At 36.0% G+C, this 27,735-nt stretch overlaps 1 protein-coding gene across 4 annotated transcripts in view; it reads left to right on the top strand.

Annotated features, from left to right (window-relative positions):
* DNAJB4 (DnaJ heat shock protein family (Hsp40) member B4) overlaps positions 1-27,494 on the top strand; it is a 35,909-nt gene extending 8,415 nt beyond the window's left edge. For 3 of the 4 annotated variants that reach the window (XM_038002176.2, XM_038002164.2, XM_038002171.2), the window contains exons 2-3: positions 23,399-23,967; positions 26,328-27,494. In XM_038002176.2, coding sequence (XP_037858104.1) covers positions 23,533-23,967; positions 26,328-26,561 — 669 coding nt within the window. In that variant the 5' untranslated portion in view covers positions 23,399-23,532 and the 3' untranslated portion in view covers positions 26,562-27,494. Of the gene's footprint in view, positions 1-10,595; positions 15,064-23,398; positions 23,968-26,327 lie in introns of those variants that run through there. The other variant, XM_007978205.3, reaches the window with a different exon arrangement.
* Positions 27,495-27,735: the final 241 nt, after the last annotated feature.

Here is a 27,735-nt window from a genome sequence, read left to right as displayed (position 1 = left end):
CACTATCTAACACAACTCACAGTATTTAAAAATTTTTATCTCTCCCCCCACTAGAATGTACAGAGAATGAGGCAGGGATTTTTGTTCATACTGTATCCCTAGCACCTAGAAAGGTGCCTTGGCATATGAAAGGTCCGTAATAAAAATTTGTAAATAAATGAATGTTCATTCATGATGGTTTCTGGTTTCAGCTGGGTCCTTAGTGGGATTTAGTAATTGTTTGTTTCTGATCAGCTGCTTCCCTATTTTCCATAACTGACATACTGAAATACCACCATTCTTATCAAACACCCTACTTTACTCTGAATCCTTAGCAGTGGATGTCCCCTGACCCCTCTCTTTTTAAACAGAGTATTGATACTGTATATGAATTTATTTGTCTTCCTAGTCCTTTTACTTTCAAATTTATAAATTGTCGTCTATTTCCTTTTGATCTCAGAGCCCACCTCTAATTTTATTCAAGTCTCATCTACTGGTACTCTTGGTATCAAATCACATCAAATCTTATCTTTGAGATGTCATTTAAGCAATTACTTCTTTATTAGATGTCTTATATGTTTTTAAATATCCTCCTCTATATTGTTTTCTTCTCTGGACTATCTTAAAACCTCCCTTATCCTTTCTTTGTTACAACACTATGTCCTTTACTTCAGACAGCTTTTTAGAAATATTTAAATTTAGTATTTCATTTTCATTTCCTCTTAATGTTCAATTTACTGCATTCTGGCTTCTACTTTTATTGGTCACAATTCTGTCTACCTCATAGAATTCTGAGAGATTAAATAAGGATACATGTGTTTTTAGAATAATGCTTGCACATTGTTAATTTTTTTTGAGTGCTTACCAGGATTAACTATTACTACTGAAACCAAAATTGTTCTCACTCTTACAGATACTTTTCTATCATCTTTCTTTACTTTTCTATATCCTTCATGAAATAGTTTCTCTCTTTTGGTGTTTGGACACTAGTGGTGTTAGGATGCCTTCAGCTTTAAGTAAGAGAATCTCTTAAGTCCAATGATAGGTAGTTCCAAGATTGATTTAGAGATGCAACACTATCATTGTGCTGGTTTTTGGAGAGTCAAAAATTAAAATAAAATTTACCTTATATTGTCTTACATTTTAATGAGGTAGTTAGCCAGAGAAATAAGTAACTAGGAATGCAGTCTTAGCAAAACTTATTAGCTATTGAAGTAGCGTAGATGAAGGGGTTATTAATAAGGTTACAGGAATGTTCACAGTAGAGCTTGTCTTTCCACTTCAAAAGTACTCTTCTTATATTCTAGACTTTCATTAGTAGCACAACTGTGCACACCTTTGTCAATCCAGAAATGGGCAGTCTGAAATCCTTCCTCTTCCCTACATCCAGCTGATGGGCAAATTATACAGATGCTGTTTCTTACTACTTAATCCTACCTGTTGCTCTGTTTATATCATAGTCATCCTACTTTAGGTTTTTGTTATTACTCATCTCTTTGTGATTCATTCATTCAGTAAAAGTTTATTGAACAGCAATGTATTGTAAACATCTTGTTCTAGAAACAAAACAAGACCCTACTGGTTACAATCCAGTGGATAGGGCATTAAACACATAGATGGTTATGTAAGGTGATGTGTAATACAGTGGAGATATGGGGGGAACTGTAGGAGCTCAAGGTCCGGGGACTGTAACCCAAATTTGGGCTTCACAGAAGCCCAACTAGAGGGTGAGTCTCAAAGCAGGAGTAAGCTAGGTGAAGGGCTTCTGGAGTAGGGAAGAGGGAAATATACCTACACACATACCCTACTTGCTTTATATATAACAAATAATCACTTCAAAGGTATTAACTTTGGTGCCTGTGTACTTGTTAATGTTACCGTTGTTCAAAAACAATTTTTTTTAACTGATTATGGTTAATGCAGAAGATTCTCAGTAATGATATTATTATACAGTTGATTCTCATTATTTGTCAATTCTGTGTTTATGAATTTGCCTACTCACCTAAATGTATTTGTAACCCCAAAATGAATACTCAAAATGCTTTCAAGGTCATTTTTAGACATATGCATGTTCAGAGTGGCAAAAAATTTAAGAACTAGCTGAGCTTTGCACAGAGGCTCACATCTGTAATCCCACCACCTTGGGAGGCTGAGGCAGAAGGATTGCTTGAGGCCAGGAGTTCAAGACCAGCCTGGACAACATAGTGCGACCCCTCCCACCATCTCTGCACAGAAAAAATGAACTAGCTGAGGTTGAACAAGTCAGTGCTCTGCCCTCATGTTTCAGCTCTCATACTTCTAAACCTCCTTTTCATGGTCCATTTAGTGCCACATTTTTGTATTTTTGTGCTTTCTATTTTTTTTTATTGGTGACTTTACTATTTAAAATGGCCTCTAAGCATAGTGCTGAAGTGCTGTCTAGTGTTGCTGAGCACAAGAAGGCTGTGATGTGCCTTACAGAGAAAATTCGTGTTAGGTAAGCTTTATCAGGCATGAGTCATAGTTCTGTTGGCTATGAGTTCAATGTCAGTGAATCAACAATATATATTATTAAGGTGCCTTTAACAGAAATACACATAGAAGAGGTTATGTATTGATCAGTGATGAAATGTGACCAGAGCCTGGCAGGAACCTAACCTGTATTTCCCTTAGGGGCGATGATTCAATATTCTCTAATTTAGCATTCGGGATGACTTTATAGAACATAACCATGGCAAATGTTTTATAGAGCATAACTATGGATTTTATAGAACATAACCATGGCAAATGTTTTATAGAACATAACTATGGATTTTATAGAACATAACCATGGCAAATGTTTTATAGAACATAACTGTGGATTTTATAGAACATAATAAATGAGAATCAACTACTTCAAGGTAAATTTTGTTTTGGGAAATAACCAAAATCATTTATGACTAGAACCGATGAATTAGATGGGAATGGTTAAGGGGAACAATACAGAGGTATGATTATTAAAACAGTCTTTCTCTGCCTTTTAAAACATATGCCACCCTTTTTGATAAGCATCTCACCTCACACTTTAAATATTCTAATATATTCCCTTTAGCATTTATGTCCAGGTTGAGAATCAGCATGTAAGTTTCATTTTACCATTGGACAAGCAAAAGCATGTTGACCTTTATTATTTTTTTTTGAGACAGAGTCTCTGTTGCCCAGGCTGGAGTGCAATGGTACAATCTCAGCTCACTACAACCTCTGTCTCCCAGGTTCAGGCGATTATCCTGCCTCAGCCTCCTGAGTAGCTGGAATTACAGGCATGTGCTACCACATCTGGCTAATTTTTGTATTTTTAGTAGAGACAGGGTTTCACCACGTTGGCCAGGCTGGTATCGAACTCCTGACCTCAGGTCATCTGTCCGCCTCAGCCTCCCGAAGTGCTAGGATTGCAGGCTTGAGCCACTGCGCCTGGCGTATTTCTGAGTGTTTATTGTAAAAACTATAGTTTTTAAAGTTTGCTAGATGCAATAAAATTTTATCATGTTTAGTGCTTTATTTAGACTTTCCTCTCCCTCCAGTGAAGAATAATTTGTATAAAGCAGAAGTTGGCAAACATTTCCTGGTAAGGGCCAGACGGTAACTATTTTAGGCCTTGTGGGCCATACAGTCTCTACTGCAACTACTGAGCTCTACCACTGTCTGGCAAAAGCAACAATAGACAGTACGTATTACTTTATGTAGTTACAGTATAAACTCCTTTTTCTTTTTTTTCTCTTTTTTGAGACTCACTCTGTTACCCAGGCTGGAGTGCAGGGGACGATCTTGGCTCACTGCAACCTCCACCTCCCGGGTTTAAGCAATTCTCCTGCCTCAGCCTCCCAAGTAGCTGGGACTACAAGTGTGTGCCACCACATCTGGCTAATTTTTTTGTATTTTTAGTAGAGATGGGGTTTCACCATGCTGGCCAGGCTGGTCTTGAACTCCTGACTTCAATTGATCCGCCCTCGGCCTTCTAAGGTGCTGGGATACAGGCTTGAGCCACCGCGCCTGGCCTATTTATAGTATAAACTCCTTAACGGTAGGGACTATGTATTATACTCTTGTATCCTTCATGTTACATGTAATAGTGTAGCACAGCGGGGTCTCAGTAATGGTTGGCCTGGTATGCTGATTTGACCTAGATAATAAAAAGGTTATATTTTTGAAATGTTAATAACTCGAACATTAAAACCCATCCATTTACAGTTAAATTATTTTAGAGATCCTATTTTTTTTTTCTTACTATAAATACCCTTCTTTAGACAGTTACAATAGTTCAAGCTCATGCATTTGGGATTAGGTAGTCAATGGCCAAATTTTATGGTAGTTGGTAAATGCTGTAGGACATGTTGGCTTATTTATATAAATGTTCTAATACTTGTATTTGTTAGCCATTATTAAAGTCTTTGAATCATAGTTAAGTCTCCATGGTAGCAGTGGTTTGATGATTATGTCTTAATGGATGCAATATACTATAAAGATAATTCATAGTTAAAGTCTGGTACTGATTTAAATTAAATCATTTGAGAGGCCAGGCACAATGGCTCACACCTGTAATCCTAGCACTTTGGGAGGCTGAGGTGGGAAGATAGCTTCAGCCCAGGAGTTCAAGACTAGCCTGAGCAAAATAGGGAGACCCTGTATCTACAAAAGAAAAAAAAAAAAAAATAGCTAGCCATGGTGGCACATGCCTGTAGTCCCAGCTATTTGGAAGGCTGAGTTGGGAGGACTGCTTGAGCCCCAGAGGCTGAAACTCCGGTGAACCATAGTCAAACCACTGCACTCTAGCCTGGGTGACAGAGCAAGACTGTCTCAAAAAAAAAAAAAATAAATAAAAGAAAAAAATTATTCAAGAATTGTAAACAATTAGCTGAACAAACTTGCTAAATAATCTGTTGCAGTCTTGGCTAAGAGCCTAATAGTTCAGTGAAACAGCTGCATATCCTCTCCTCCTGCCTTATCTCTTGGGCTACAGACATTTTTTTTCTCTGTACTCCTTAAACTCTCTCTCTCTCTTTTTTTTTTTTAAACTACTCTCTTTTTTCTCATGAGCCAGTTAAGGTAACATCTCAGGCCACATATAAGAAAAGAGTATGAGAAGAGACATTTTAGAAAACATAAAAGTGAAAATCACATAGATTCCTCATTTCCTAGTGTCGCTTTTACAGTTAAACATTGTGAAAGTATATGTCAACTAAGTATGTGTAAATCCATTCCTACTACTTTAAGTGTAAAGTATTATTTTGAAAAAAATGCTCACATCTTTTATATAGATGAACGATGTAATACTATTTTATAAGCAAAAATGAACATCTTTTTAGAGTTCACCTGTTAAGACTTTATTTACCTTAAGTGTGCATGTGAGAGGTATGTATATGTAGTATACTTGGGCTGAGGTTCACAGGCTGAGGTTTCTGAAAAACTGGATTATAACACTGCTGACTAGAAGGAACCACTAGATCTGCACTGTCCAACACGGTAGCCACTAGCCACATGAGGCTGTTAAGCTACTGAAATGTACCTATCTGAATTGAGGTCAAAGTGTAAAATACGTACTGTATTTCAAATATTTAGTACAAAAAATAAAGAATGTAAAGTATTTCATTGATAATTTGTATTTTGATTAAATGCTGCAATGATAATATTTTGGATTTACTAGGTTAAATAAAATACATTATTAAAATTAATTTCACGTTTCTTTTTACTTTTAAAATATAGTTTCTAGAAATGTGGCTTGCGTTTGTAGCTTGCTTTATATTTCTGTTGGACAGCACTGGTCTAAATAGTGTGATCTTTCAACACAGGAAAAGTGTTATAATGAAATATTAGTTTATGAAGACCCATTTGAAATGATCTAGAAATTCTGTAGCTCTTTTTTTAACTTTTTGGCTAATACGGTGTTTTTGGTTTTGTTTTTTTGTTTTGAGACAGTCTTGCTCTGTTGCCCAGGCTTGAAGTGCAGTGACGTCGTGATCATGGCTCATTGCAGCCTCACCTGGGCTCAAGTGAACCTCCTGCCTCAGCTGCCCAAGTAGCTAGGACTATAGGTGCATGCCACCACACCTGGCTAATTTGTTTTATTTTTTGTAGATACGAAGTCTCACTATGTCGCTCAGCTGGTCTTGAACTACTAGACTCAAGTGATCCTTTTGCCTTGGCCTCCTAAAGTACTGGGATTATAGGTGTGAGCTATCATCCTGGGCCTAACTCAGTGTTTAAAATCAGTGTAAAGAACACTTCATTTTAAATTAGCCAGGTGTGGCGCATGCCTGTAGTCCCTGCTACTTGGGAGGCTGAAATAGGAGAATCACTTGAACTCGGGAGGTGGAGGTTACAGTGAGCCCAGACTGTGCCATTGCACTCCAGCCTGGGCAACAGAGAGAGTCTGTCTCAAAAAACAAAATAAAAAAAAAAGAACTCTTTATTTTAAATTATTTCAGAATGCCAGAAAAGTATATTAGCTCACTGTACATTCACTAGTCATTAGCAAGCTTTTAAGGACTTCTTGTAAAAGAGGGTAAGAAAGAAGGGCTAGTTGTTGCTTGAATATTTTATTCATCCCAGTTAGAATAAGTTAGTTCTATATGCCCCCAAAAAGGAAAGTATATGTGTGTGTGTATATATATATTTTTGGATACAGGGTCTTACTCTGTCACTCAGGTTTGAATACAGTGGCATGATCATGGTCCATATGCAGCCTTGACCTCCTGGACTCAAGCCATCCTCCTGCCTCAGCAGCCTCCTGAGTACCTGGGACTACAGGCACACGCCACCATGCCTGGCTAATTTGTAAATTTTTTTTGTAGGGATGGAGTTCTCACTTTGTTGCCCAGGCTAGTCTCAAACTCCTGGGCCCAAGTGATCCTCTCACCTCGTGCTTCTAAAGTACTGGGATTACAGGTGTGAGCTACTGCACCTGGCTGATTTATTTTTTTAGGTATAAAATATGTCTGATCCCTAGATGTCTCCAAATCTAGTAATTTTTATACATTTAAAGCAAGTTTATTTTCTTATTTTTTGAAAGGCGTGTACTTTTTAATTATTTAAACTTAGTTTAAAATATTGTTTTAAAGACCACTAGACAAAAAATTTAAATGTGTATATTATAGTGCTTCGTTCAGGGAAAGTATTATAAAACCAAGCCATGATACAGTGTCAAAATTTGAAAACCTGGGGAATTAGTAACATTACTATAGTGATAAAATGGAAATTTTGATGATACAGACAATAGTCCACAGAGAATTATGACTAAAATTTTTTTTTCCTACTAACCATTTCAAGTTAGTTTGCCATCTTATGTTGGTGCTCTTGGAGGCTTACAAATTACTATTATTTGAGCCAGAATCTCTGTGTGTCACCCGGGTGGACTGCGATCGTGGCTCACTGCAATCTTAATCCCCTGGGCTCAAGTGATCCTCCTGCCTCAGCCTCTAGAGTAGCTAGAACCACAGGTGTGAGCCACAGCGCCTGGCCAGGAAGCTTACAAATTATTAATGAAACTTTGTTAAGAACCTTTACCTTACTGACAACCAGAGAAGTAATTTCATTGGTTTGGAAATAAATGGACACTTAAGAAATGAAGCAACCTCTTCAAGTAATTTTTTCAAAGACCAAACTATTGAATTAGTGCTTTTTGAAGAGCATGAAAGAGCAGTCATCAAGTGTGACATTAAAAACTTTCAGCTGGGTGCAGTTGCTCATGCCTGTAATCCCAACACTGGGAAGTTGAGACAGGAGGATTGCTTAAGCCCAGGAGTTCGAGACCAGCCTGGGAAACATAGTGAGAACCTGTCTTTACAAAATATGTATGTATATATATTAGCCAGATGTAGTGGTGATGTTGAGTGATTGAAATACTTTATTCATAGGAAATGTGCACTATGATAACCAACTTTTAAAACAGTCTGTGTATCCATCAAAACTATAAAATGGACAGTCAGATACTATTGACAAATTCCAAATATGAATCCAAACTACTGCCGTTTTCTAAGAAAGGACATTTATAGGTAAGGGGCATGGGGGAGTAGGATTTCTAGAACAATTTAAGCTTAAATGGATAGGATTTAATGTCTTAAAGACACTTGCCTTAAGTTTACATCTTTCAGCTTGTAAAGTAGATAAGGTAATAAGTGAATCTCTTTAAAATTTCTCAGCTGAGCGCGGTGGCTCACGCCTGTAATCTCAGCACTTTGGGAGGCCAAGGTGGGTGGATCGCTTGAGGCCAGGAGTTCTAGACCAGCCTGGTCAACATGGCGAAACCCCGTCTGTACTAAAAATAGAAAAATTAGCCAGGCACAGTGGCGCATGCCTGTGGTCCCAGCTACTCTGGGGGCTGAGGTGGGAAAATCACTTGAGCTCAGGAGGTTGAGGCTGCAGTGAGCTGAGATCGTGCCATTGCACCTCAGCCTGGGCGACAGAGTGAGACCCTGTCTCTAAATAAATAAATAAATAGATTTTATGGGTCTGTATCTTGGCAACACACACACAATAAATAAATAAAAATTTCCCTATTTTTCCCCTAAAGACAAAGTTGCATTTGCAGCCATCACAAAATTGATAGGTATTTTAACTATTATGCTCTGGAACCTTTTCACAGGAATGAGAATTGGGGGTCTGAGTTCCAGACTTACATCAAGCATTTGCTCTACAGCAATCTATGGTAATGATGCCTCTTAGTGCTTACCGGCTTTTTAGGAAACTATAATATGTAGAGGTAAGATATAGTCCATTATTAAATGGCCAGTAATTTGATTTTATTTAACTATTTAGATATCTTAAAAACAGGTATTAGGATAGACAGCCTAGTACCCTCTAGTTTTATGTTAATATTGGAACAGTGTATGTTTAACTATTGTCAAGAATATCTTAGCTCATTATTAGACTGTAGTTATAGAAAAGCTCTTTGAAATCTTATCACTTGAGTATCAGATGTATGTGCAGATTACATGTGAGAAAGCATATGCAAGTATATTATAAACTGTAAAGTGTTATATAAATGTTATGGGGAAGGCATAGAACAGGTTTTTTTTTTTTTTTTTTTTTTAAACACTGTGTGAGAAGATAGTAAAATTCAGAGATAATGGTCTGATAAGGGAACTTGGCAAGAGGCATGATCTTGGGTGATGCCAGACTCCTTTGGGGGTGAATCTGGTAGTTATTGTAATGCTTTATGCCAAGTAAAACTTCCTGAGTCAAAAGAGACTATTTGTCAATAAACATCCAAGTGGTAGCAAAATAGTTTATATAGCTTAAAATACTGAAAATAATTTATATGTAGATGTCATATAAATTGTAGTGCTGTCACATGTATTATCTGACTCTTACAATAATCTTTGTGAGTTAGGTATTCAGATAATTTAAATGATTTATCTAAGTTACCTGTTAAGTGGGATAACTGAGATTGGAAACCAAGTATTCAGATTCTTAAGTCTTATTTTATGCTAGCCCTTTAAGAGGAATTGATAAATAATAGTTTCCCCTAGGTAATTTTCAAGTAATTTAGTACAAGTGAGATATGTGAGGCATCGACAGATATTAAGACTGGACAGATCTTCTGACTCCAAAATCAAAGATATATACTTTAAGAATATAAACACTGGAATTGAAATATAATGAATGCTACCTATGGGAAGTTTTAATGATTTTAAATTTTAACAAAATCAACATGAATGAGTAGCAAATATTAACTGGAATATTTAGAAATATCATTTGGACAGCTGTGTATGTGTGAGTGTGTGTGCATGTATGCTTGTAAGTAAGAACATTTTGTTATACATATGGTGTAGTAATTTTTCTGGAAAAAAATTTCAAGTTCATATGAGATTATCATCATCATAAGAGCAGCTAACACTTTGGTAGTCCTCACTATGTGCCAATCACATTTAAGTATATCACACATTTATCCCATTTAATCCTCACAACAGTCCTAAATTGGTATTAATGTTACCAGCTTAACAGTTAACAGAGTTAACTCTATTTGACAGATGAGGAAGCTGAGGTCAGAGAGATTTAAGTTCAAGGTCTTACAGCTATAAGTAGTGTTACCAGGATTCTAACCCAGGCACTCCGGCTCCAAAATCTGTGCTTTAACCACTATATTAATATTCCCTGGGTTTCACCTTGGTAAATATTATAATCACTTTTATATACTTTTATATACTCTGAGGTTATATATTCAAATATCTAAAGCACTATTAAAGAGCCTCAGTTTATTTGCTAATTCTTGGACAGGAAGTATTGGGAAATGGAGGTCATAATTTTCTAATATGAATCACTGTATAAGAAATTTCATGGCCAGGTGTGGTGGCTCATGCCTGTAATCCCAGCACTTTGGGAGGCTGAGGTGGGTGGATCAAGGTCAGGAGTTCAAGACCAGCCTGGCCAAGATGGCAAAACCTCGTCTCTACTAAATATACAAAAAAATTAGCTGGGCATAGTGGCATGCACCTGTAATCCCAGCTATTCGGGAGGCCAAGGCAGAGATTTCTTAAAACCCAGGAGGCAGAGGTTGCAGTAAGCCAAGATCATGCCACTGCACTCCAGTCTGGTCCAGCCTGGGCAACAGAGCGAGACCCTGTCTCAAAAAAAAAAAAAAAAAAAAAAAAAAAAAGAAAAGTAAAGAACGAAATTTCATGGGCCAAGCACCCTGGTTTATGCCTGTAATCCCAGGATCGAAATTTCAAGGACCAAGCACCCTGGTTTATATGCCTGTAATACCAGGATCTTGGGAGGTCAAGGGAGGAAGATTGTTTGAACTCAGGAGTTGGAGACTAGCCTGGGCAACATAGTGAGACCTGGTCTCTATAAAAAATTAAAATAGGCTGGGTGCGGTGCTCAAGCCTGTAATCCCAGCACTTTGGGAGGCCGAGACGGGCGGATCACAAGGTCAGGAGATCAAGACCATCCTGGCTAACACGGTGAAACCACGTCTCTACTAAAAAACAAACAAACAAACAAACGAAAAAATTAAAATAAGCCAGATGTTGTCGCATTGGCCTGTAGTCCCAGCTATTTGAGAGGCTGAGGCAGCAGGATCACTTGAGGCCAGGAGTTGAAGGGTGCAGTGAGCTGTGATTGTGCCACTGCACTGCAGCCTGGGTGACAGAGCAAGCCCCATCTCAGAAAAGAGAATAAATTAAAAGAATTTTTAGGACTAAATGTGATCCATTTAAGAATTAAATATTGCCAAGAAAAGTTTTTCACAGGTGCGTTGGTTTTGTCCTCAAGCGTTTAAGTGATGATCTGAATTTTGATGTAATTTCTTCTGAGACTCATGACATTTTATCTTCTGTACTATTTTATTATAAACTGAGAAATGATTTGTGAGTTGGAAAAAGAAAACTTGTTTTCTATTATATATGAATAAAGTCAAAGTAGAAGATGAGGATGACATCAATTGAATGACAAATTATACTTTTAGTTTTTTGTGGTTAAATACTATATTAATTTCCATTTTTTTAAAAAATTAGTTTTTAGTAGAGATAAGGTCTCAATATGTTGCCCAGGCTGGTCTTGAACTCCTGAGCTCAAGTGATCCTTCTGCCTTGGCCTCCCAAAGTGCTGGGATTACAGGCATGAGCCACCTCACCTGACTGTAGTTTTCTTTTAATAAAGGGAAGAGAATTATGTTTTCATGGAATAATCTTACCAATGTTTGAGTAGTAAAGTAAAAATTTAAAAATGCAAGTGCTAATTTTTATATCCCTGTTAAAAACACAGCATTCTTTAGTTTTAAGGGAAAAAATGTATGTCAATTACTAACTCAAGCTGGTTTTTGTTCTCTTCAAACTTTCTGTCACACGTTCATGTAACCTATAACATCAAATAAGCAAGCATTTATGTGATTTCTAAATATTTCAGATAGATTATTTCTATGTATTTTTTTGGTTTTATTTTACCTTTAAAACAAATAATTTTTTAAAAAATTTTTATTAAATAAGCTTTGATCACAGCTCTTCTCTGTTCCATTTTCCCTACAGGCTACCACTACTCTCCCTTTTACATACTCTTCCTGTTTTTGTCATAATGATTTGCAGGAATGACAATCCCACCCCACGCCCCCCCCCAAAAAAATTGCTGCACTCATATCATACAAACTTGGATGACCAAGATTTAATGTAAAGTGATCATATTGTATAATGGATTTCAACTCCTAAGTAGTAGAGAAGACATCTCAGTCTGAAAAAGTGAATATAAGAGTAAAAGATCTCCAAAGTACTATATACTTTTAATGATGATCATCTTGATGCTTTACCCTATTTCATCTATTTGCAATCGGTATATTTGTAAATATAATTATTGTCTTTAAATTATTTTCTAAGGATAAATTTCCAGGTGTGGTATTTATAGAGCTATTAAAATAATATTTAGTGGCTTTTACAATTGCCAGATGTTTGAGTTATTTACAAAGCTACAAGTGTGCAAGTATCTGCTCATTTCACCAAAAGCTAGCCAGATTGTTGTATTAATAGCCGTAAATCACAGTTATATTTGCTTTCTTATTAACTTGAAATGTCAATGTTGAGGTGAATTCTTGCTTTTCAACTTTACTACTACTATGATTCTTATGTGTGTGTGTGATATTTGAAGACGTAAAAATCCCTTTTCACCCTTTTCGGTATCTAGGGAGCCAGATTTCTTTCTGTCTGTTAAGATATAATACAGTTTCTCACAAATGTGAAAGACCCAGTCTTCAGGTTCTCTAAAATAATTTACTGTGTCAAGTTTTGATAATATTCCTAGCTCTCTGAAAATGATTGAATCAAATAAGTATTTTTTTTTTTCTAGAAACACTACCCACCAGAACAATTTCCAGTTGTTAAATAGTAAAGTCACCATTCCTTTGGTAATGAATATTTAAAGGAACTCCCTTGGAAATGAATTTTGTAATAGGTGATTTTTTATTATGTTTTTACTCTGTGCGATACTGATCCTTGCACTGGATTTCAGTTTGGCAATATGCTTTTTAAAACTGGGAGTCTTAAGGTGACTTTGGGTATTAGCATTTTTCACTAAGTTTTTTGGATTTGAAAGTACCTTTTGACATTGAGTATTTCTTGGTGATGCTAAAAAAATTGATAAATAGCTGACAAACCTCTGTAACCTACAGGTAGGCTAGATCAATGTTATACATTTCTAATGTCAAGATGTCTTTAAAGTAGAGAATTTTAAAGAGTAGAAAATCATAGCTGTCAAAATGCACAAAGATGAACATTCAGAAAGAATTGCTGAATCATCATTGCTTGGCATATAGAGTAGGCGTTCTCATTTCTTTAAAGGTTAACACATTATTACCCTTTATTATATTCTAAACATATATGTACGTTTTCTTTTCCTCGTAAAGGTTTTTTTAATGTTTACAGACTCAAGGTATTTGGACTGTGTGCAATTCTTTTGACATTTTCTTATTAATCTATCTCTCTAATAGAAATGAGAACATTTTTGAAAAGATGAGAAAACCATACAGGAGATAAAAGATGAGTTATATACATTGAAAATGTCTCATAAATACCCAAAATATGTTATATTTTCAAAAGCAGGCATCAAAAGGGTATATAAATGCTATGTTCTAACTTTGTTAACAAAAAATTATAGAACTACAGCAAATAATCTTGAATATTCATAGAAAACAGGATTAGAAGTAAATGCAGCAATATTTAACAGGGATTACTTAAAATGGTATTGTAGGGAGAGTTTTAAAAACTTTTTTTCTGTGTTTTCCAAAATCTCCAACAATGCATATATATTTATAATTAGGGAAATGTGTTTTTGAAAGAAAAAAATATTTCTCATACTACTGCCCCCTAAGTGGCATATCCAAATTTTACATTGATCCAGTTGCAGTTAAGCCTTGTAAGGAACATGAGTATGTACTGTCTGTAACCTGATACTTTGTTCTAGCTTTCCTGCAGCACCAAAATTCTTTAAATAGGGACCCTGTGGGGTGGCTGCAGGGGACAAGGGTTGAAGGGTGGCAGGGACCTCATTCAGTTTTAGTTTAGTTGAAGTAACTAAATCCAGATACTAAAATTTCAAAAATAAATATTTATTTGCCAGAACTATGAACTCATGTATACTAGAAATAGTTAGCTAAAATCATGTTTAAGTCGTTTACTTATTTTAAAATAATGCATTTGAATTTTATTATAGATAATATTTTAACAATGTGAAACTAGTACACAAAGTTTCTGGCGTTTCTGATTGATAGACGTCAGGAATTTTGAAGATGATGTAAATTATTTAAAAATCCTAATTTAAGTAACCCATATTTTAATGTTATATACTTAAAAAAAGCTTAAAATTAAATAATGCCTAAAGCAGATTCGTCTTTCCTTTTATCTGTATATTAACTTTAACTTCTTTTAGCATATGGTGTTTAATGACTGTAATGATTTTTCACCTAGTATGGAATACATAAATATATAGTTGTGACATTCTGTGTTGAAATATTGGCATGTTAACCCATTTGGCCTGTTTAATTAGGAAATAAAGATGGTAGAGCCAGTCGGAAAATGAATAGTTAATTGTGGGGGAGGAGAAAACATAGCTCAGTACTTTGACTAGAGGCAGCTGGGAAAGTGACGTCCTGTAGCATTTGCTGTTCTAGAAAGTACAGAGACACGTAGTGAAAATGGGAGGATCTAGAAGGAGGCTGTCTCCTGTGTAGTGTATATTTATCTGTAAGTGAGCCGTTGGGGAAGGATTGAATACAGAGACGCTGTCTGCTTGCTGCCTTAAGACAGCTAGCTGAATTGCTGATTAACTTTTAAAATACCCAGCTTGGTTTATTTTTCTTAGAATCTGTCTATTGCTAAGACTGGGGACACTGTTTTCTTTTACAAAGGGAAATCTAAGTTAATTTCAAGGCATTCGAAATGGGGAAAGACTATTATTGCATTTTGGGAATTGAGAAAGGAGCTTCAGATGAAGATATTAAAAAGGCTTACCGAAAACAAGCCCTCAAATTTCATCCGGACAAGAACAAATCTCCTCAGGCAGAGGAAAAATTTAAAGAGGTCGCAGAAGCTTATGAAGTATTGAGTGATCCTAAAAAGAGAGAAATATATGATCAGTTTGGGGAGGAAGGTAAGTATTCTCTGCATATCTTTCTGTCTCTTCGACTCTGTCTCTTTTTTTCTCTCTCTCCCAGCCTTTTTTCCCCTCTCTCTCAGCTTGTGGTTATCCTTAAATTGGATTCTCAGTCATATCAAAAGTAGAAGGACAAATAATGGATAATAACAAGATTTCATCTCTGATCATATGAATGAGTATTGCAGAGCTATGAATGAAATGTCCTTGTTTGCCTTTTTTATTTTAGCATTTTGTATTATACACATTTTTCATTAGACTTACAATGTTAACATTGTATATTTTAAAAGAAACCTTGAATTCCCATACCTATTAGTAAATTTGTGTCAAAAGTCTTATGCAACCTGTTTCGTTTTCTAACGAATTTTCTGCCAGAACCAATAGAGTCTTTAGTCATTTAAAACCTTAAGATTGGCGTTTCAGGTTCTGAGTAGTTTATGCTGTATTCACAAAAACAAAAAGTAGTTTTTTGCCTTTCTTATAGCAAGGCTAGTTTAGACTGAACAAGACAGAGTTGTGACTCTCAGAAGCAGAAGGCGCAGGCATTTAGCTTCTAGTTGTTTTTGGCATTCTGCCTGGAGAGGAAAGAATTTTCCTGATGTCATAAAATACCAGAACAAGTTTTTAGCTTAATTGTAAACAATAATTGTGTGCCAAGAAAATGAGATCTCAGAAATACAATTTTTGACCTAAAATGGCCACCTAGTTAGAATAATTATTGATTTACTTTTAGGTGACATTATTTCTTTTGAAATTTTACTATCTAGGTATAGAGAAAAACATGACAACTTCCCTTTCCTCTCCCTGCCATACTTTTGTTTTTTGCATTGTGAGATCAAAAACTAGTGAGCACAGTAAAAGAGGATAATTTCAGATTATCCTTTTCTCATTCTTCATTTTAAATCAGGTTTGTCCATCACTTCCATATAAATGGGGCTATGAAGTAAGACTATTTCAAATTGCTAATTGATAACACAAAAAACTTTGACTTGTACTGGTTTGGGGATTTTCAACTTTTAACATCAGGACTAAGTTATTTTACTATTAGTTTTTCCCCCAAAATACTGGCTTTCAAATTATCGTAGCTATGAAAACTTTTTTGTTATCCCTTTGATTCCTTTATTACATTTAACGTCAAATTTTCCTAGAAATATATTCTTAAAATTATAGTGAAGCAGTGACTGCTTATTTTGAATGAAACAAATCAAATGTAGATAAGCAGGGTGATTGTATATAGAGGGTTTTTTTCCTTCTTGTTTTGTTTAACTTTTCTGATCTATGAGTTGCCCAAAATTGAAGTTTATGTTGTTGGTTTTGGTGTGGTGAGGACCTACAGTGTCAGGTTCTTACAGAGTAAATATTGAAAAAGGCAGATACTGGGCAGTTCAATCCTGCATGATACCCATGGCCATATTACCCAATATATCATGACTTGGTTTATCTCAAAAGCTAAGCAGGATTCTGAGATACTACCAATAATGTACTACTATTTCTGAAGGAGTTATTTTGTAATTTTGTAAAGAAATTCACAACATGGAATAACACTGTGAATTCCTGTGAAAAAGCAGATATCCACTGCTTTATATTTAAAATATTTTGCAACAATTCACTGATAGCTCAAGTTTGTCGCTAAGCCATTAGATTCAGGGTTTAGTAAGGATATTTGTCTTCAGAATTTTCAGGTCACCAAATGATACATTTTTCTTGATTTAACATTACCTCTTAATAGTGCTTTCCTAGAGTGATTTTTCTTATTTAATTTTTATTGGGCATTACACAGTGAGTGAATTTTTTAAAAAACTAAATCACCCTGAATCTGTATACCCTGGATTTTTTTTTTTTTTTTTTACTTACATAATTGATATAAGTGATAGGAGGAGTGAGGAGAGAATACATTTTTTAAAACATAGAAATATATTATGCAGAAAAACCATTCTCTAGTTATAGGTTACTTGAAAATACAATTGAATGGGCCAGGCGCGATGGTTCACGCCTGTAATTCCAGCACTTTGGGAGGCCGAGACAGGTGATCACCTGAGGTTAGGAGTTCAAGACCAGCCTGGCCAACATGGTGAAACCCTGTCTCCACTAAAAATACAAAAATTAGCTGGGTGTGGTGGCGGGCGCCTGTAATTCCTGCTCCTTGGGAGGGTGAGGCAGGAGAATCGCCTGAACCCAAGAGGCAGAGGTTGCAGTGAGCCGAGATCGAGCCACTGAACTTAAGCCTAGGCGACAGAGCGAGACCCCGTCTCAAAAAGGAAAAAAAAAAAAAAAAAAAAGGGAAAAAAAAGGAAATACAATTGAATGAAAGTTATTTGAATTATTTTTTAGAATTATTCTTTCTTCACAGGAAAGTATTATATTTATTTGCCGTTTATTCAGAATATCTCATTTATTCTATTAAAAATCCCATTTAGATACACTGTGAAAGTAGGGGAAAACATTTTTTCTCTTTGCCTTTTATTTATATCCAGACGTGGTTCCGTAGGTTTCTCCAGTTGTAACAAAACACTGAACTTTAGGGCTATGGAAACACTATTAATTTACCTGGTATCCCTCTTCCCGCTCCCCCTCAGTTATTACAGTCTTAGGACTTAGAGCTGGGATGGTGGGAATAAGGAACCATGAACTGAAAAGTATATAAGTTGCTATGCTAAATTTATGTATTTAGGCATGAAAGAACCAGTAATCCAGTTTGTGTTCTGAATATTCACAATTTAAAACGTTTTGTTTTAAAAACGGTTGGCTAGCTGGGTGAGGTGGCATATGCCTGTAGTCTCAGCTAATAGGGAGGCTGAGGCTGAAGGACTGCTTGAGCCCAAGAGTTTGAGTCCAGCCTTTGCAACATAGCAAGCAAGACCCTATCTCTAAGAAAAACAAAGGAAAGAAAAAAAAAAATACAGATACCTCAAATTTACTTTTAGGAATCTATAAAAGGGAAACAAAAACATGTCCACACAAAGACATGTATCTGAATGCCTATAGCAGCATTATTTATAATAGTCCCAAACTGGAAACAATCTGAAAGCACCATAAATTGGTGAATTAAACAAAATATACTATATACATTCTATGAGGAACTATTTAGCAATAAAAGGACCAATTTGTGAAACATGCTACACAATGGGTGAACCTCAGAAACTATGCTAAATGAAAGAAGCCAGATGTAAAAGACTACATATTGTATGATTTTATTTATGTGAAATGTCTGGAAAAGGCCAGTACATAGAAAAAGAAAGTAGATCTTTCTTGCCTAGGACTTGAGGTGGGAGCAGGGATTAGCTACAAATAACAACTAGAGAATTCTTTGGAATGATGGAAATACTCTATAAGTGGATTCTGATGATGGTTATACAACTCTATCAATTTACTATAATCAATTGAATTGTATTTGTACAAGAGGTTAATTTTATGTATGTAATAAATCTCTTTAAAAATAAATGTTCTCTATAGTTGAATCATTTGGAAATGATTTTTTTGGAAATGTTTTTTTGGAAAAAAAACCAGAACTACAGAAATTTAAAATTGGATTCTGAACCACTCTCTCCCAAAGTTTTAGGTTTAGTCTTGAAGAGTTTAGTGGACGTCAGCAGAAATTTGTATTAAGAGATTTAAAAGAAAAGATTTTCAATAACACATCCTCATTTATTCCAGTTCTCTTAACTTTTTTTATACTTTCCATATTTTGTTATTGCTTATGATTTATTCAGTAACTTCAAATATTAAAAGATAGTGTTTAAATGATAAAACTTATATTTATTAATCTTTATACTAGTTCTCTTCTGTTCTTTAACTTATATATTTAGCTAGCTGGATTTTTAAAAATTTACTATGTGTTCTGAAAACATGTAAGTAAATTTGATTTTTGTGAATTAAAACTGTTTAAAAGATCTCAGAATCTCATTATTTTTTTAACTGAAGTCTTGCTATAAATCTGGATTTTTACATATAAGATCTCCTTGGAGTAAGAGTTATTAAAGTACTATGTTTTTTTCTTTGCAATCTGAATTTTTCTGCAGTGTTTCTTCTTTTGGAAACTTTTAGTCAACCTTAACTAATTAGTGGGAATCATTGTTATAGATAGTATTGCAAACACGTATTTGGTTTGGGACTGCAAACTGGTTGACTGGTTAGTTGTAAAATAATAGCAGTCCTGCTAAATCATAGGCAAATGTTGAATCTCTAGTGCATCTTTTTTTTTTTTGAGACGGAGTCTCGCTCTGTCACCGGGGCTGGAGTGCAGTGGCCGGATCTCAGCTCACTGCAAGCTCCGCCTCCCAGGTTCACGCCATTCTCCTGCCTCAGCCTCCCGAGTAGCTGGGACTACAGGCGCCCACCTCCTCGCCCGGCTATTTTTTTGTATTTTTTAGTAGAGACGGGGTTTCACCGTGTTAGCCAGGATGAACTCGATCTCCTGACCTCGTGATCCGCCCGTCTCAGCCTCCCAAAGTGCTGGGATTACAGGCTTGAGCCACCGCGCCCGGCTCTAGTGCATTTTTTGATCACACAAAGTGATGATAGTGTCTAGAAAACATTTGAATAGCAGAGGGAATCCAATTGAATATTAAACATTTCCATTAGCATTCAAAATGCACATGATTAAGAACTGACCATAAAGTTAATGTGATGTTACTTAAAATTTTATATGCTACACAATGCAAGTGATACTTGCATAATAATGTATGTTATAGTGGCATGAATTTTGGTAGGATTTTTTTCTTTTTTTGTTGTTGTTTTTGAGACAGAATCTTGCTCTGTCACCCAGGCTGGAGTGCAGTGGTGCTATCTTGGCTCACTGCAACCTCTGCCTCCCCAGTCCAAGTGATTCTCCTGCCTCAGCCTCCTGTGTAGCTGGGATTATAGGTGCGCTACCACGCCTGGCTAGTTTTTGTTTTTGTTTTTGTTTTGTTTTGTTTTTGAGACAGTGTCTTGCTCTGTCGCCCAGGCTGGAGTGCAGTGGCCGGATCTCAGCTCACTGCAAGCTCCGCCTCCCGGGTTTATGCCATTCTCCTGCCTCAGCCTCCCGAGTAGCTGGGACTACAGGCGCGCACCACCTCGCCCGGCTAGTTTTTTGTATTTTTAGTAGAGACGGGGTTTCACCGTGTTGGTCAGGCAGATCTCGAACTCCTGACCTCATGCTTCACTCGCCTTGGCCTCCCAAAGTGCTGGGATTACAGGTGTGAGCCACTGCACCGGTCTAGGATTTTTTTCATTCATTAGAGTAGCTTCCTTCTTTGTCTGAGCTGCCTAGTTGACTTTTAATAGTGTCTAGGAAAACCTCAAAGCTGCATTGGAGTCTTTTTATCAGCTTTGATAAGTTACTTCAGACTTCGTATGAATCTTCTCAGGGACTTTGTAATTCTGACCGAATTACCATTTTTGGCAGAGGAGGAAGAGGTTTTCGAGAAAGCCAAACCCATGATGTAATAAATTAAAACGTTATTATTTCTTTTCATGAATTCATTATGGGTGCAAGTATTTAAATTTTGTCTTATAAGAGTCTAGATTGGGCAGGCTGATTTACCCAGTTTGCTTAACTCAGTTAAGTAATTATATTCCCTTAAATCTATGGGATGAAAGATAAAATGATTTGAATAATTTAAGCATTGGTTGAGTCACTTTGGTCATGACCTTGAGCTACATATTATTTTATCATTTATAAAAATCTGCCATTAGCTTTTTAACATTTGGAGTTATAATTATACTACTAAAATTTGTAAAAGGGCAATTTGGATGAGCTGCTTATGAAAAGGTCTTGTCCTGCTTATACTTGTCATTCAGTTTCTACAAGGAATTTCCCTAACTGCTATTTGGATATATTGTTCAATACATATTTTGACAATTTTCAGATTATTAGGTCTCTCTTGGTCTCTCCAGATTTCTATTCAGGGATGAAGGTAAAAACTTAGATATCACTTGAGACTCTGTTAGATGAAATAGAGTGTATATATATACCTTTTAATGGAAGAAGCCAAATGTAGAATAAGACATAAGCAAAACTAAGTTTCTTTAAAGTATGCTAGTGTTAGTGGCATTTTAAATTGTTAAATCTCTTATATATGTATATGTGTGATTATATTTTACATTGGTTTTGCTTCTGCCTTTTTCTCTGTACTGATATTCAAGATGCTTTTTTTAGTTTTGATTTAGAAGGACTTTAGGAATTAGTTCATTCCCTTCATTCACTAAGCGTGGTTGCCTACCATTTTCAGCCCTGTATGCTTAAGCAATGCAAAATGAATATATTTCCTGCCTTCAAATCACTCACTGTTTGGAGATATTAGAATCTCCTAGCTTAACCTGTTGAATTTTTCATAGTTTTATGATCTTTAGATTCTTTTCCTGCTTGTTTCTTGGTCAGTATTGACCTCTAAAAGATCACCATACTGTTGTTTTTTGGGTTTTAGTAGAACATTTCTTTCACACATAGTGGAAAATGTTGTTTGAAATATAATCTTTTCTGGGTTAAATATTACTTAGTGGAACCTTTAAGCAAAGGGTCAAAAAGTCACTATATTGTTGCCTGAGGTGGTTTGTTCACTAGAGACAGAAATAACCCATATAGAGGCCTTAAATGTCAAAGTTTACAGCTCTTGATTTCAGTCTTCTTCTCACAAGCATTGAAATTAATGCTAAGTGTGGTATGCCTAGATAAACAAATTTGGCGTCTAGAGAAGGAATGACAATTTTAGTGTCTAAAAAACTTTTTCATTATTAGAATTTTTTTACTCTCTGCCACAGAGTTCTATTTTAATTCTTTTTTTTTTTTTGAGATGGAGTTTTGCTCCTTTTGCTCAGACTGGAGTGCAATGGTGCAGTCTTGGCTCACTGTAACCTCCGCCTCCCAGGTTCAAGCGATTCTCCTGCCTTAGCCTCCCAAGTAGCTGGGATTATAGGCATGTGCCACCATGCCCAGCTAATTTTGTATTTGTACTAGAGATGGGGTTTCACCATGTAGACCAGGCTGGTCTCGAACTCCTGACCTCAAGTGATGCACCTGACTCGATCTCCCAAAGTGCTGAGATTACAGGTGTGAGCCACTGCACCTGGCCCTATTTTAATTCTTAAACAGTAAAAGATGATCTGAAATAAAACTAGTTAGAATGAATATGGTATTTTTTATTACATTATATTTTTACGTATTTCTATTTTATTTATATATAAACAGTATGAATGTGGTATCTTGTATTTTACAATATATTTTATTAATATATTTATATTTTTAAATGTTATATATGTTGTTTGATTATAATATAAATTAAAGATTTAAGTTCTACACTTTGTATCAATTACTGAAGACCTTCCAACTGACATCTTTTAAAAACTTACGTATTTATAAGTAGATACTTATATAATTTATATATTTCAGCATGCCAGATCAGTAGTTTATAAGATAAGAAGTTCCTAATTTTCTTTGCTTTTTCTTTTTTTTCCTTTTCTTTTTTTTTTTTTTGAGACGGAGTCTCACACTGTTGCCTGGGCTGGTGTGCAGTGCCGCGACCTTGGCTTACTGCAACCTCCGCTTCCTGGGTTCAAGTGATTCTCCTGCCTCAGCCTCCCAAGTAGCTAGTATTACAGGCACCCACCACCACACCTGGCTAATTTTTTGTAATTTTAGTAGAGACGGGGTTTCACTATGTTGGCCAGGCTGGTCTCAAACTCCTGACCTCATGATCCGCCTGCCTCGGCCTCCCACAGTGTTGGGATTACAGGTGTGAGCCTCTGCGCCTGGCCTTATTTTATTTTTCTTACTTACCTGAGGAACAAAGAATCAGGAATAAATTATTAAAGATGCTGATTTGGCCAGGAGCAGTGGCTCATGCCTGTAATCCCAGCACTTTGGGAGGCCGAGACAGGCAGATCATCTGAGGTCAGGAGTTCGAGACCAGCCTGACCAACATGGAGAAACCTTGCCTCTACTAAAAATACAAAGTTAGCCAGGCGTGGTGGCGCATGCCTGTAATCCCAGCTACTCGGGAGGCTGAGGCAGGAGAATCGTTTGAACCCGGGAGGCGGAGGTTGCGGTGAGCCGAGATTGCACCATTGCACTCCAGCCTGGGCAAACAAGAACGAAACTCTGTCTCAAAAACAAAACAAAACAACAACAACAACAACAAAGAGTACTAATTTGGAGGAAGAATTTGAAAACTAACAATTTAACTTAGGATGTAATCATTAAGAGTTTTATAGCTGTTCTGTATTTAAAGTGGCATTTCTGGCCAATATTAATACATTTTAATGTAAGTTAGCCAAAGTTTATTAGCAATACAGTTTTTGAAAGTTTAACTTGAGTTGCAAGCTTTTTTCTAATCATGCTTATCTCTTCAATTAGGGTTGAAAGGAGGAGCAGGAGGTACTGATGGACAAGGAGGTACCTTCCGGTACACCTTTCATGGCGATCCTCATGCTACATTTGCTGCATTTTTCGGAGGGTCCAACCCCTTTGAAATTTTCTTTGGAAGACGAATGGGTGGTGGTAGAGATTCTGAAGAAATGGAAATAGATGGTGATCCTTTTAGTGCCTTTGGTTTCAGCATGAATGGATATCCAAGAGACAGGAATTCTGTGGGGCCATCCCGCCTCAAACAAGATCCTCCAGTTATTCATGAACTTAGAGTATCACTTGAAGAGATATATAGTGGTTGTACCAAACGGATGAAGATTTCTCGAAAAAGGCTAAATGCTGATGGAAGGAGTTACAGATCCGAGGACAAAATTCTTACCATTGAAATTAAAAAAGGGTGGAAAGAAGGCACCAAAATTACTTTTCCAAGAGAAGGAGATGAAACACCAAATAGTATTCCAGCAGACATTGTTTTTATCATTAAAGACAAAGATCATCCAAAATTTAAAAGGGATGGATCAAATATAATTTATACTGCTAAAATTAGTTTACGAGAGGTAAGTTGGTAGGACCTAAAATCCTGAGACCAAATAATTATGTGGTTGATCATAGGGAGTGTATCTAGATAATAGCTGACATTTGTTTAATGCTTATTATACGTTAAAAATAATTATTATAACAATCCTCTAAGATAGTACTGGTATACCTCTTATATGGATGTGATTATATTTTCTAACTTTAGTTACTTAGAATTAAAGTGTCAATTTTAAGTGCTAACTGGATTATATACTATGAGGCTGCTTTTACAAATGTGCTTTATAAGATCCGCATTGGTAATCTCAACACATTAGGCCCTATATATAGGGTTTGTTCTAAAATTGTTAATATGGAGTAATAATTGCATAACAAAAAGGTATTAGAAGAAAATAATGCATAATTCACTATAAATAATAAATTTGTATACCTTTATGTTAATAAAAATACACATTTATAAGTTCATATAAATATATACATTTATAAATTATAATGGTACTGCAATAATACAATTATTACTTGAGTTCTTATTTGCACTTTTTTTTTTTTTTTTTTTGAGACAGAGTCTTGCTCTGTCACCCAGATTGGCGTGATCTCGGCTCACTGTAACCTCCGCCTCTGGGTTCAAGTGATTCTCCTGCCTCCGCCTCCTGAGTAGCTGGGATTACAGGCGCCTTGCCACCACACCCAGCTAATTTTTGTAGTTTTAGTAGAGACAGGGTTTTACCATGTTGGCCAGGCTGGTCTTGAATTCCTGACCTCAGGTGATCCCCCCACCTCGGCCTCCCAAAGTCCTGGGATTACAGGTGGGAGCCACCACGCCTAGCCTATTTGCACTATTTCTCAAATTGGATTGTAACTCTGCAAATATGGTCATAGCAGTTCCCTGCTTCAGATTCTTAAATTGCTCTACATAACCTCTACCATAAAGTCCAAACTCTTTAGCTTAAAATAAGTAATTTTAAATCTGATGTCTACCCCTAAAATGTATATGCACTTCTCCAAGTTTGCTCAATTATTGTTATTTTTTATTATTATTTTTTTGAGATGGAGTCTTGCTCTGTCACCCATGCTGGAGTGCAGTGGCCCAAATTCTTGGCTTACTGCAGCCTCCACCTCCCAGGTTCAAGTGATTCTCCTGCCTCGGGCTCCCGAGTAGCTGGGATTACAGGTGCCCGCCACCAGGCCCAGCTGATTTTTGTATTTTTAGTAGAGATGGGTTTTTACCATGTTGGCCAGGCTCATCTTGAACTCTTGACCTCAAGTGAACCGCCCACCTCGGCCTCCCAAAGTACTGGGATTATAGGTGTTAGCCACCCCACCCAGCCCAGTTTGCTCTATTATTATCTTGTATACTTGAGCTCTACTCTGTGGAACACTATTGTTTCTCACCCTGCTCTAATACCTACCTGCTGCTGGTCCAATGCTCAGTTCAGGCATCCTCTGCTCCCAGAATCTAAGGGGTTAAGTTGGGTGCTCTTTCTCTCACAAAAGACTTCCATGCTTACCTTTGTTCCTACACTATACAGTATTATAATGGCTAGTTTGCTTCTATGTTTCTTTGAGTTCCTTGTGCATTCCTTGAGCTGAGGTCTGTGTTCATGGTCCCTATAAGGCTCACCATCTAGCCGGAATGTGTGGCATTTAGTAAATGTTCAGTAAACATTTGTTAGATGAAACAAATATATTTCTTGTCCTAATAGTTTCCAGAAAAATAGTTGCTCCTATCCTGTTCTTTCTAGTCCTGAATTTCTCCCTCTTCTCCCATTCCAATCCCTGCATCTTGAATGTATTAATAGCAACTTCAAAATAACCATGTCATTCCAGGGCAGTGTGGAATATATCCTTTACTTTTCTTTTACCTTTTTTTTTTTTTTTTTCCGGTGACATATCTAATAATGCATGTCCTGAAGGAATTTTCCTTTTTTTTTTTTTGAGACAGAGTTTTGATCTTGTTGCCCAGGCTGGAGTGCAATGGCGCAATCTCGACTCACTGCAATCTCCGCCTCTCGGGTTCAAGTGATTCTCTTGCCTCAGCCTCCCAAGTAGCTGGGATTACAGGCATGCACCACTGTGTTTGCCTAATTTTGTATTTTTAGTAGATACAAGGTTTCTCCATGTTGGTCAGGGTGGTCTCGAACTCCTGACCTCAGGTGATCTGCCTGCCTCAGCCTCCCAAAGTGTTGGGATTATAGGCATGAGCCACTGCGCCTGACTTCTGAAGGAATTTTCTAATGAGGAAAAAAAAGTCTATAACTATTGTTATTCTTTTGGAGGTTAAAGTTTTACCTTAGTGGTATTATCCTTTACTATCTGGTAATATTTGTGCGTAGATTTTTGAGTTTTGAAGTGTGTTCATTTTATTTTATTTGGTCCATTTTAGGCATTGTGTGGCTGCTCAATTAATGTACCAACACTGGATGGAAGAAACATACCTATGTCAGTAAATGATATTGTGAAACCCGGAATGAGAAGAAGAATTATTGGATATGGGCTGCCATTTCCAAAAAATCCTGACCAACGTGGTGACCTTCTAATAGAATTTGAGGTGTCCTTCCCAGATACCATATCATCTTCATCCAAAGAAGTACTTAGGAAACATCTTCCTGCCTCATAGAATGAAGAACTTTTGTTACCCATATTTTGATAAGGCACTGAAAATATAAAAGGACTGGCAGTTTACTGATGTAGATGTGAATTCTGTATAAAGATGTGTAAATTCTTTTGAAGGTTCATTAAATTGCATGAATAGAGACGGGTCAAATAAATAGGCAAAAGGGATTTTTACAGTTAGAGATAAAGAGAAAACCATTAACTATATTTTATTTCATTTCTCCCGATTCAGATATTTTTAGTAATTTGCTTATATGTAAAAGTTGTTTTTGTGGAGTTAGTAGGCACATTTCTAATAAAGTGCTAGACTATCCAATTACTTAATTCCTTATACCTTTAGATAATCAGGATGAAAAGTTCCCATTTATAATGGAAATGAAAATTCTTAACTAAACTATACCTGTAATATGTATTTCTAGAAAAGAATAAAAACCCAAGTCAGTTATTAGATTTAAATCACCTTCTGAAATGCTGCTATAGGGCTGGTATCAGTAAAAGAATATCCTGATACATATGTTTCACCATTTTGATTTTTTTCGTTGTGATGTTCTTAAGGCAGACATTTCTTCATAACAAGGAAATTAATGGCAATTTCTCTCCTGTGGAAATCCCAATTGCCTGAATTACTGATATTTTAGAAATAGACTTTTTAAAATGCCATATGTAATTTTATGCAAGTTGACTATATATCTTGTTCTTAATAAATTATAGGCTCATTTTGTTCTCTGCTAGTTTAAAGTAATTTGTTTAATAATAGATGTGTTTTTAGAGGAAATGCTGTTACTTGGAATTTTCCAGTTATACAGTCTTCTATAACTTACTAATAATATGCTATATATACTTTATGTAATTTCCCTAAAAAGAATGAACTACCACTACACTATGGTGTTAAACCAAAATATGGGGAAAATAAACACTAACTGCTGCTTATGGATAATGTTGCAACTACTTGTTATGCATATAAATATTTTACTTTTTCATATGTATAGATTGCATTTCTTAGGTGTTTTAATTTTTTAAATATATTTACGTTTAAAAAATTTAGTTTTGTTTTCTGTTTTATAACTATAGTGAGAATGATGTTTTGAAACAAAGTTTTTGGTTATAAAATAGTTTTCAAGAATATATATATATTTCAAGAATATATATATATATATATATATATATATATATATAGG

This window comes from Chlorocebus sabaeus, chromosome 20 (genome assembly GCF_047675955.1).
Source record: "Chlorocebus sabaeus isolate Y175 chromosome 20, mChlSab1.0.hap1, whole genome shotgun sequence".
Lineage (NCBI taxonomy): Eukaryota > Metazoa > Chordata > Mammalia > Primates > Cercopithecidae > Chlorocebus > Chlorocebus sabaeus.
This window is presented reverse-complemented; position numbering and strand designations above follow the sequence as displayed.